Raw genomic sequence first — 12,028 nt, forward strand, 5'->3', positions numbered from 1 at the left:
GCGAACCACCATGAGTACTAGTGACAGCTGTTTTCCATTGTAGCTAGGTAACGACATTGTTATTAAAGTATTTGTCCCTTTGGATTTACCACCAAAACTTTACATGCACAGGTAGGCACTTTTAAATCATTTTACGGGCTAACAACAATCGACTGACAGATGACATAGCAAACTCCAGCGGAAACACATGCCCTCCTGTTAACTCTTGTTGTCGACATCATAGTAACACATCCTGCCACAACTGAATACATTTTTCCTATATCGTAGAGCTCTTCTTTCAGTGCTTGTTCACCATCTCTATTTCTTGAGCTTTGTGGCCTTGCACGCTTGATTTCTATCGGCTGGTCATGTATGACTTAAAATTGTAGTCATGGAGCATCATACACAACAAGATTTCCTTTGTAGTCAGCTCTAAAATATGAAACACGTTTGATATACTATTACTAGATGGAACCAGAGTCTGAGGGTAAGAAATCGGAGTATGTGCACCTCATAAATGCTATACGATAATCTGTGAAATCTGTCATCTCTGACTGTCCCAAAATCTGAAGACTGGAGCCTACTAGCCCAGTTTGGGTTAAATCGGTGTTAAGTCGCATTGTGTAATCCAGCCTTTGGTCTACTGTCAAGACAGGAACCATCAGCCTCAAGCTGGATTCATGTAGCTGTATGAGTTATGGTGGTGACCAAACATTAATAGAGTACTTATTTTTAGCCTAGCTCTTGGGGTAGCCAAATAAAATCTGTTCACCCCACATGTTTATGACAGTAATTTGTCACCATTTCACATTGTCATCACGATTTCAGACAAACCATTATATTTGGGGTGTTATTGAGTAAGGCCTAAAGTGGCAAGGGAATACAGTCAAGGGTCATCCACAGAACCACGTCTCAACCCAGCACAAAGTGTAAATCGTGAGGTGTCCCCATGTAAGTAAATCACAAATGCAGTGATGGTGTGGGTATGGCAACTTGCCAAAGGTACTATCTAGCACTAATTTAAGTAGAAGTCAATTGAACCTGTGCTTCATTCTGTGTGGGATAAAATTTCACTGGGACCTTTAGCCACAATAGCAAGAGCGTTTGACATTTTAAATGCAAAAGTGTTTTCAGTGAGTCGAATATAATTTTATAATGGAGATTGATGTTTAACACAGGAAACCTGTTGTAAAAGCTTGAGCAAATATCCCTCACACAATCTGTTTAGAAGTGTATGTATTTAGAAGGAGTACTGTATGTTCCCACAGTTTTCTCCAGAGTTGTGCTAAATAGTATTTTAAATTCCAGTTCTGAATTTGAATTGGACTGGAATGCAGACTTTTAATTTGAATTTAAATAGAATGGAAAAATGGAAAAAATCTGATGGCGGGGCGCCACAGTCTATGTAACTGATGAGAAACACTGCTATGTACATATATATATATATATATATATACATTTTCTGATATATGTACATTTTCAGAATTTTCTGAAAGCTTTTTGATGGCTATTTTAATTGTTTTGACAGTATTGAGCATGGTTTAGAGAAATATTAAATTAGAACAAATGAATTGTGCCTAATGCTGGTTTCCTCTCAAACAAGTGCAATAATCCTCATGCAGACTTAAAAGAAGTGTGGTCCCCCATAGGTAATGAAAACCATCTTCAGCCCAGAAGAGCTGAGTATTTCAGAGGTTGTGTCTGGATGATAATTGTGTGGTGTGTGTCCACGTATAGCGTTTCACACTGACCAGCTAAAAATTAGTGGTGGTCACAGCCAATGCGTTTGCTGTGGAGGAGTTGGAAAATAAACTGAGGGGATGAGGAGATGGCTCATGGGGGCTGGGATTTGCAGCTCAGTATTTCTCAGAGGGGTGTCATCCATGACTACCACTGATAATGATTTTTCTTTCCTTTTTTCCGCACAGGGAGACAGCTGAAACTATGGCTTTCTCTATCTCTCTCAGTCTGCTCTACCTGGGCTTGCTTTGTGGAAGCGAACTGGTGTCTGCACGCGGATCCGAGCTGTTCGCACCAGGTACTGCAGTTAATACAATGACAACAACATCTGTCATTTCACATTGCAGATAGGACAAAATTAATTAGCTAAATAAATTAGCTGTCAATTGCCTGGGGATACAGACTGTAGGCATCTAAGAGCAATAGTAAATTGGTATAGTTCACCCAAAAAATAAAATTTTGTCAAACTTTACTCACCCTGATGTTGTTCCAAACCCAGATGACTTTCTATTTTTTTTATTTTTTATTTTTTATTTAGCACCATGAGAATAAAAGAACAATACAAGTATACACAACAGAAGAGAAAAATATGCAGGAGAGATTTTTGAATCCCAATTTGGCTCATTTGAATAACTCTTCTTGTTAATGATATACAAATATAGCATGTTGGAACAGACATACAATTTACAGAAAACAACATAAACAGCATAAATTAACACAAAGGCAGTTACAGTAACTAGAAGAATGCCCAAGCTCCTCTTTTCTATCTAATGAAAGTGAATTGTGAACATGACTATCCCTGGTCACTTTCATTATATGGAGAAGAGTAGCTTGGACAGTCTGCTAAGTATCGTCCTTTTTTGTTGAATGGAAGAAAGTCATATGGGTTTGGATTTTGAACAATACAAGGGTGTTTAAATGATAAAAGAATTTTCTTTTTTGGGTGAACTACACCTTGAATATCTTAATTAGCCATGTTGTAAATGAGTGAAAATACAAAGATGTTTTTTATCAATGACAGCAGAAAACTGTAGATGTCTGTGCCAGGCCATTATCATAAAATTATTGGGCCTGTGTCAAGATTATTCACCTTTGAGCACACAGAACGTTTTACTTTGGTCTAGTCAAACAATCCTTCAATAGATAGTTTTGTTTGAAAGTAAACACATTGACTGTGGTCATCCAAAGTCCAGGGACTGGATACAGTGGCACTTATGGGTGATGGTGAGCCAATTCAGATGTCATCACTGCATGTAGCAAATCATTGATAAAAGACAGAATAGGGGAGAGGAAAGAATGATAATGAAACATTGATAATTCTCTTTAGAGACAGTGATACGTAATGGGGAATGATATTTTTGTAATTAGTCTTTCACAGGTGCAATTAATGACTTGGGTAAACGACCCAGTAGCTGCAACACAAGTTAGAGCAAAGACTTCAGCACTTTGATTAAAGTTCATTATGAGTGTTTTATGTTTAAATATTCTAATTAAATGTATTAAGATAATATTTAACTACTGCTGAATAAATGTATTACCTTACCACCTCAGCTTTTTTAACATTTTGTTTTATTTAGTTTTGGAGCCATTTAGTATTTAAGTATAGTTTTCAGTGTTTTGGATTGTTTGGTCAGTTGTGATGGGGAAAATCAAGTCCAATGTATCATTTCATTAATATTTATGTTACTTTAAAGACCCCATGAAATCAAAATGGGAGTTTTTGTAGCTTTTAGTACATGCCAGATAGATTTTAGGCATCTAGGTGGATATGCTAGTGTACTCTTAAAAGTTGATAAAATATTTTTTGGAATATTCTGGGTTTGATACACATTAAGCTCAATCAACAGCAATTGTGGCATAATGTTGATTACCACAAAACATAATTTCGACTCGTCCCTCCTTTTCGTTAAAACAAGCAAAAATCAAGCTTACAGTGAGGCACTTACAATGGATTGAATGGGGCCAATTTTTAAGTGTTTAAAGTCAGCAATATGAAGCTTATAATTTAAAAAAAGCATTTACATTATTTTTTTAAACGTATGTATTATTTGAGTTGTAAAGTTTAAATTGTCGTTTTAACTGTAATTTTAGAGTATACGGCTTTATGTTGTCATAACAACAATGTTGTAATATCCAAAAATTGGATATAACTTTAAACTGAAAAAGTAATTAAACACTAAAATCATGTTTACATGCATATTGTTTATGTGTTATGTGTCACGTCTAGAGGTGTTCATGTTCATGTTCATGTTCTTGTTTCCATGTCATGTTTTGTGTTAATGTCTTTTATTTTGAAATGTAGTTCAATGTCATGTTATTTCCTGTTTCATTGTCATGTGATCTTGTCATGTGTTTCCCATGTTCATGTGTCTTGTTCCTATTGGTTCATAGTCTTGTTATTAGTTCTGTTATGTCATTGGTTCATAGCCATTGTCTTGTTATCTTGTTTATAGTTCTGTCTGTTCATTGGTTGATGTTTCTGTTGTCCAGAAGTCTCATGTTTCCATTGTATCAGGTTCAGGTATTGAATGTGTATGTTTGTTTGTGTTGGCGTGCTTAGGTCAAGTCCATGTCCATGATCATGTTTGTGTTTAGTGTCAAGTCAAGTCAAGTTTGTTTGGTTTCATGTTTCTGGATTTACCACTCTTCAAGTAATGAAAGACATTAACACAAAACATGACATGGAAACATGAACATGAACACCTTACGGCTATATTTTTGAAACAGTGAGTAATTTAACATTTACAGATTGGCCCCCATTCACTTCCATTGTAAGTGCCTCACTGCCTCCTTTTTTTAAAGAAAAGGAAATAAGTAGAAAGTATTTTTTGTGGTAATCAACATAATGCCACAAATGCTGTCGATTGAGCTTAACTTGTATTGAACCTGGAATGTTCCAGTAACAGATACATACTTTTAAAAATTACAGTCTTTCTCTTCTGAAAAAAATGGACCAAAAGTATTGATGATGTCTCTTGCACTCCAAGAGTGTCATGTCAAGTCCTCTCTGGAGCAAGAATGACTCTCCTCTTAATAACATTCTGTTTTGAAGAAAATTCCTAACAACTGTATTGTTCGTGTCTAAAAAGACCTGGTAGATTACAGTAAATATACAGCAAATCTCTCTTTTGATATTAAACATGAACACAGACATAGGTTTGTTTTTCACACTGAACTTAAACTTTTATGGTAACATTTCTTCTGGAAAGAGCACTACCTGTATATGTCAGTGGTAGTATTATTCTTTTATAATAGAGATGTAGTAAATGCTTGATTTTGAGTGAAATTGCAGCACTAATACAGACTCATGGTTTGAATTCTGAAAGATTTTTATTTCAGAATTTAAAAGTCTGGCCGGCAGAAAAAAAATGAGTGGAAAATCCAGTCACTATTATTTACACTTTATTATTTTAATATTTTGTGTATTTACATAGGTAAGTATTGATTAATACTAATTAAAACTAATCAACATCCATCCATCCTTCTTCGACCGCTTATCCGGGACTAGGTCACGGTGGCAGCAGACTAAGCCAGGTAGCCCATACGTCCTTTTCCCCGGCCGTATCCTCCAGCTCATCCTGGGGGATCCCGAGGCATTCCCAGGCTAGCCGAGAGATATAATCCTTGTAGCATGTTCTGGGTCTTCCCCTGGGCCTCCTCCCAGTTGGACATGCCCGAAACACCTCCAGGAGGCATCCTAATCAGATGTCCGAACCACATCAACTGGCTCCTTTCAATGCGGAGGAGCAGCGGTTCTACTCCAAGTCCCTCTCGGATGTCAGAGCTTCGCACTCTGTCCCTTAGGGTGAGCCCTGACACCTTATGAAGAAAGCTAATTTTGGCCACTTGTATTTGCTATATTATTCTTTCGGTCACTACTCAAAGCTCATGACCATAGATGAGGGTTGGAATGTACACCGACTGGTAAATTGAGAGCTTTGCCTTCACGCTCAGCTCCTTCTTCACCACCACGGTCTGGTACAGAAACTGCATTACTGCAGACGCTGCACCGATCCGCCTGTCGATCTCACGCTCCAACTTTTCCTCACTCTTGAACATGATCCCGAGATACTTGAACTCCTCCTCTTGGAGCAGCTGCTCTCTCCTTAACTGAAGAGAGCCATCCACCCTTTTCCGGCAGAGAACCATGGCCTCAGACTTGGAGGTGCTGACCCTCATCCCAACCGCTTCACACTCTGCCACAGACCTCCCAAGTGCATGCTGGAGGTCACAGCATGATGATGCCAACAGGACCACATCATCTGCAAATAGCAGGAATGCAATCCTGAGGTCCCCAAACTGGACACACTCCACACCTAGGCTGCACCTTGAGATCCTATCCATGAATATCACAAACAGGATCGGTGACAAGGGACAGCCCTGTTGGAGTCAAACGGCCACTGTGAACAAGCTTGACTCAGTGCTGAGGATGCGGACACAGCTCTTGCAACAGTTATACAGTGACCGAATGGCACACACCAGCAGCCCCGGTATCCCATACTCCCGCAGCATTCCCCACAGGACATCCCAGGGGATACGGTAGTATGCCTTCTCCAAGTCCACAAAACACATGTAAACTGGATGAGCAAACTCCCACGCCCCCTCTAGGACCCGCGCTAAGATAAAGAGCTGATCCACTGTTCCCTGACCAGGACGGAATCTGTATTGTTCCTCCTCAACCTGAGGTTCAACAATCAGCCGGAGTCTCCTCTCCAGCACCCTGGCATAAGCTTTCCCAGGTAGGCTGAGAAGTGTGATCCCTCGATAGTTGGAACACACTCTCCTGTCCCCCTTTTTAAAAATGGGAACCACCACACCTGTCTGCCAATTCATAGCTACCACCCCAGACGTCCACGAAATGCTAAAAAGGTGTGTCAGCCAACCCAGCAACATGCAGGGCCTTCAGCATCTCAGGGCATCCAGCCCTGGTGTCTTGCCACTTTGGAGCTCTTTGACTACCTCAGTGCCCTCTGCCAGGGAAATGGGTGTCAACCCCCCCAAGTCCTCCATCCCTGCCTCCTCCATAGAGTGCGTGTTAGTCGGGTTTAGGAGTTCCTCAAAGTGCTCGACTATATCGCCGGATGAGGTAAAACAGTTCCCCGCCCCGGCCAGCAGCCTGGACAAATCCCTGCTTTCCACTCCTGAGTCGTTGAAGTTGACCAAAAGTCCTTCTCCATTGCTTCCCTAAACTCCTCCCACACCCAGGTTTTCGTTTCCACAACCACTGACCCTGCAGTCCTTCTGACCTGCTGGTACCTGTCAGCTGAGTCTGGAGTTCTGTGAGCTAACCAATCCCAAAAAGCCTCCTCCTTCAGCCTGACAGCTTCCTTCACCACAGGTATCTACCAGCAGGTTCTAGGATTGCCACTCCGACAGGCACAAATGACCTTCAGCCTGACAGCTTCCTTCACCACAGGTATCTACCAGCAGGTTCTAGGATTGCCACTCCGACAGGCACTTGGGTCACCAAGAAGGCTGAATAATCTGGACTGTGGTTCAGTGCATAAGCACAGACCACAGTCAGAGCTTTGCCCCCTGCAACAAGAAGTCACAATGAGGCGACCTTCTCATCTATAGCCTGCAAGCTCCTCTCCCAGGCCTGGGTCCAGGAGAGGGCCCCAGTTTCCCTGTTCCGGGCGAGGTAAATTTTCTTCCTGCTGGCCACATCATAGGGGAGTTTTGGATCGCTCTTCATCTGGCCTCTTGCCTGGGAACAATTTGCCAAGAGAGACCCTACCAGGAGCCAATGATCCAGACAACACAGCTCCCAGGGCCATTGGGGCACACACACCCCTCCACAATGATGAGGTGGCAATCCACAGAAAAGAAAAAACTAATCAACGGACACAGTAAAATAAAATCCTATAGATTTCCATTGAAAAGAATATCATTGAGACTTGGGGATGGTCTTCTTTGACTTGGCCAGTAAGCCACCATCCAGCAATCATCTAGCATTACCTTAGCAACCACATACAGTAGCAACACCCTGGTAATACTCCAACTTGGGACCATATACAAGATTAAGATTAGTTTTTCAGTTTTTTACTCTTAAATGTGTAAGAAATGACCTGAACATCAGAGAAGGGTTAAAATATTGAGAGTGCGTTCACATTTTGTTGAAGTAATTTAGTAGCTTCCGGAGTTTTAACATGCCAAGATGTTCAAATAAATTGTGGAAAGGGAATTAAAAATGTACATTTCACATAAAAGACATAATCACATCTGTAACTTTCAGATGTATCCAGTCTATTGTATTTAGGCCTATTCCAACCTTTCAACATGTTACCTTATGAAATCTGGCCTGTGAGTGCTGGAGTTGATTACTGGAGTTTTCAACACCACATGAGTTCATCTTAATGTGCATGAGTTTACTCAACAAACTCAGGCATTGCACGCTAAAGAAAATGTTTCAGCCATGCCCCATAAAACACATCTATTCAAAGGTATTCTGAGGACAGTCTGCAGTTTGATTGAGAACAGCAGTATGCATCTTGAGTTATTCCTTCGGACAGAGGCCATATTTGTGTAGTATTTTGCTAGGCAGGTCTGGCAATCGTGACTCTTCAATTTCTGGCTGGAATTTCAAAGTCATGAGTATGCCTTTTGGAGGCGAGTGTGAGTTGGCATGGACTGAGCCAGCTGTTTTAGGACTGCACTGTCAAACTGATGTGTGCATGTTGATATGTCTCTAATAAATCATACACATGGAACTGCTACTGCCTGGCTACAAGTGTTCTTCTACTTGGCACAACACAGCATTAATGATAGCACTGGAATGAGAGGGCTGCTAATTTGAAGTATTAACAACATGCAGATTAGTTGTGCTTTAAAGATGGCTCTTGTTTAGTTGAGAGATTTGATGTCCTCTAGTCAAATGATTGTGACATTAGGACTGCATGTGCATACACTATTCCGATGGATGAAGACAATATTCTTGGATGAGAGAACCCCAAGTACTCAAGGTGTTATTGAGTTTATTAGTTTTTTTCTGAATTCTCTCATTAGCTCTTAAGAGATCTATGTAGCTCTAAGTGTCTTAGCTACTTGTGCCCAAATACATATGGGGCTACTGTATATGTAATAATCAGGCAGTGCAACACTGTGGTCGATGCACAGGCCTCAGAAAGCATAAAATATCTGTGCAAATGGCTGGTAATAAAATCAGCAAATGTTAATGCTGCTCTGCCCTATCCAATTTCAGAATAAGAGGGTATTGTGGCTTTGATGGTGAATGATCTGAGCTGCTGTCTCAAGAAGTTTGTGAGCCATAAACTGCTACAGATAGCACAATCCTGACGTATTAATGTGTCCATGAGCAAGGCTAGGTTGCTTCAAGGGGATCCTCTAAATGAATAAATAAATAAACAAACATCAGTGCCGAAGACTTCACAGCAATCTGCGTATGCATGAAAACATGCAGATTCATGGAATTCTGTTGTTCCACGCACTAAAAATATTTCCAGTGAGGAGAAAGCCACTATACCACTAAGGCTATGTTTTCTGCAGAGCATGTTGTTTTGTGTGTAAAGGCCTGGTGATTATGTCGGCTTGTTGATTCCTTTTTTGTTTTGTTTCTGCACTGCACCCATCATGGGAAGTGTTATTACTGTTAACGAAATCTAAAACAAAAAGTATATTTGTGTTAACTGAAATAAAAATTTACATAATTGGAAAAACTGAAACAACTGAAACCAAGACTAAATATCTCCAAAAAATAAAAATAATAAATAAAAATACCGGTACATTTTTTAAATAAGGAAAAACTGAGTTCGGTCATAAAAATGCATTTGTGCATGGAACTACTTGGTTACGCGATGGATCAGAACCTGCCGTTGCTGGTTCAAACCAAATGATGCGTCCAAGCCTTCGTTAGTAATTCAGAAATGTCACTTCAGAAATAGTATCACGGCTTGTGCTGTTTCTACCAAGTTATTGGATAAACAAGGATGGATGGATGTGTGTGTGTGTGTGTGTGTGTGTGTGAGAGAGAGAGAGAGAGAGAGAGAGAGAGAGAGAGAGATGGAGCGTGTGCTATCACCTGTTGCCACTCCCTCCCAAGCAGAGATACTGTCAGCTTTCTGAATATCAGCTTTCTCAGTGGAAAAATAGCCATCCAAGCGGGGGTATTTCTCCCTATTTCGTGGTAACCGGTGCGCAAGAGTCATTCACTATAGAAACCGCAGTCTCCTCCACCATTTTGAACAGTATGTCCTCTCCAATGTGAAAAGTCCGGTAAGAGGTAAGCACCTTCAGTTTGTGTAATTAATCAGTCTGTTGTGTCTCTCAGCTGTGATGAGCCGTAATGCTAAAGTTGTTCATTTAAAGCCATTTAAAGCTGTTTCCTAGCTTTAGTAGTGTAGTGGTAATACAAGCGATCACGTAGTGCTGTTGTATGTAAACGCTGACTGACGCTGACTTACTTTACATCACCTAACTGGCTCATATTTCACACAAAAATGATCTTTTGCCACCACCTGCTGGCTAACTTATGTAATATTAAAAAATTACATGCAAAGAGACACATATACAGTAGCTCTTAACACATCTGCACTGCTCTTACACTTTAGTTTAGAATGGCATGAACACAAGCGGAGTGATACACATAGTGAAGCGTCTGAGTGATGATGGTGTGAGACCATCAGTACTCGTGGAACGTATCTCGTCCAATCAGATTCAAGGACAGGAACTAACTGTTATATATATATATATATATATATATATATATATATATATATATATATATATATATATATACACAGTATTATTTACAAAAATATATTTTTAACTAAACTGCAAATTGATATAGAATTAAAAATCAACTTTCAATTTTGCATTTTCACAATCATTTATTTATGTTTTATATTGTATTATTTTTGCATTGATGGGTGAATTTATTTATTTAATTTATCTCCTCACACATTCAAATTTATATATCTATTTATGCACAAATATGTGTATTTCTTTATGTATTTATTTCTTTATTATTTTTGCACGTTTCATCCTCCATATTAAATGTAAATGTATCCTAAACTATAATAAAACTTTTACAAAAATGTAAATAAAATCAATAAAAAAGTTTTATTTATTTTTATTTGTATAAGTAAAATTTAAATGAGTATGAATTAATTTTAGTTTTTGTACATAGTATATTAAAGTTTGTATAGTATAATTATTTTTTTTTAATTTTCACAAAAAAATGGATTAATGTCAGCAGCCCTAAACCACTAAAGGTAATATATAAAATATAAAATACAAATACTGAAAAACTAAAACTAAACCGAAACTAAATGTCATAGAGAAAACTAATGAAAGCTAAAGTAATTGAAAGGACAAATTATTAAAAAAAAAATAATAATCATCATTTTTTTTTTACTATATTAAACATTCAAAAGCATAAAATAATTCTGCTCTCAAGATACCCTCGTGACTCAGGGAGTCGTTTCAGACACAGGCGGAGCCCGTTTGGATTGCAGTTTATTTACACTAGGCAGCAGGGTGAAATCAGAGAGAAGCTGAACGGAGAGGGCTTGCTCTCTTTGAGACATACAGAGAAAGTGGAACAGTGAAAGACAGCAAAGAGCTTGACGTTTCATAAGGCAGTGGTTGGCTCTCTCTATGTTCTGCAAAACAGTGTCCAGTTGCCAAATGGAGAGCAGCAATGACCACAGGGCTGTTCACATTAAACTTTTTCCACTTCACCACAAGCGTGTGGCCATAAAACCATTCCTCTGTATCTGAAGGCATATTTAAACCCTCTGTGGTAAACTTGTGTGCAGAATCTGCATTTTGGTTGGTGAAAATATGAGGTAAAAATGTTAAATGTTTTGTTGATAGATTCTGAGGTATAGTGCTGTGAAACTGTTTGTCTGTGGTAATGAACAAAACTATAACAGTAAGCAATTTAGCAAGAGAGCATCTCTGGTCAGTCAGAATATGTGATAGCTGTACTTCAACATCTCAAAACTCTTTTTTGTTATTAAGAGGCAAATCCCAATGATGAAGTGATTTAGTAGATTAACTAAAGTAATGGTCTTGTTATTATGGCATTAGGAAGGATTATGGTCATTATCGCAGATGTTTGAATTCCACTCAACATAAATCTGCTGTAATTCTGCTTGTGGGTCTAGATTTGTGTTCACTGGACATCAAAGACGGGTTACGTTAATGATGGACTTGCATGGGTATGTTCAGAGCCTCATTTGTGAAATTCTGTCACCATTTATTCTCCCTCGTGTCATTCCAAAGCCGCAGGACTTTCTTTCTATCGTGGAACACAAAAGGAGAGATTTTGAAAAATGTACTATTCACT

At 39.1% G+C, this 12,028-nt stretch overlaps 1 protein-coding gene across 1 annotated transcript in view; it reads left to right on the plus strand.

The window, feature by feature from the left end:
• LOC127424373 (growth hormone receptor-like) overlaps nucleotides 1–12,028 on the plus strand; it is a 58,480-nt gene that overhangs the window by 11,504 nt on the left and 34,948 nt on the right. The window contains exon 2 of the mRNA XM_051669506.1: nucleotides 1,908–2,017. Within this exon, the coding sequence (XP_051525466.1) occupies nucleotides 1,924–2,017 (94 nt within the window). The 5' untranslated portion in view covers nucleotides 1,908–1,923. The remainder of the gene's footprint in view (nucleotides 1–1,907; nucleotides 2,018–12,028) is intronic.

This window comes from Myxocyprinus asiaticus, chromosome 33 (assembly GCF_019703515.2).
Source record: "Myxocyprinus asiaticus isolate MX2 ecotype Aquarium Trade chromosome 33, UBuf_Myxa_2, whole genome shotgun sequence".
In the NCBI taxonomy this organism is placed as follows: domain Eukaryota; kingdom Metazoa; phylum Chordata; class Actinopteri; order Cypriniformes; family Catostomidae; genus Myxocyprinus; species Myxocyprinus asiaticus.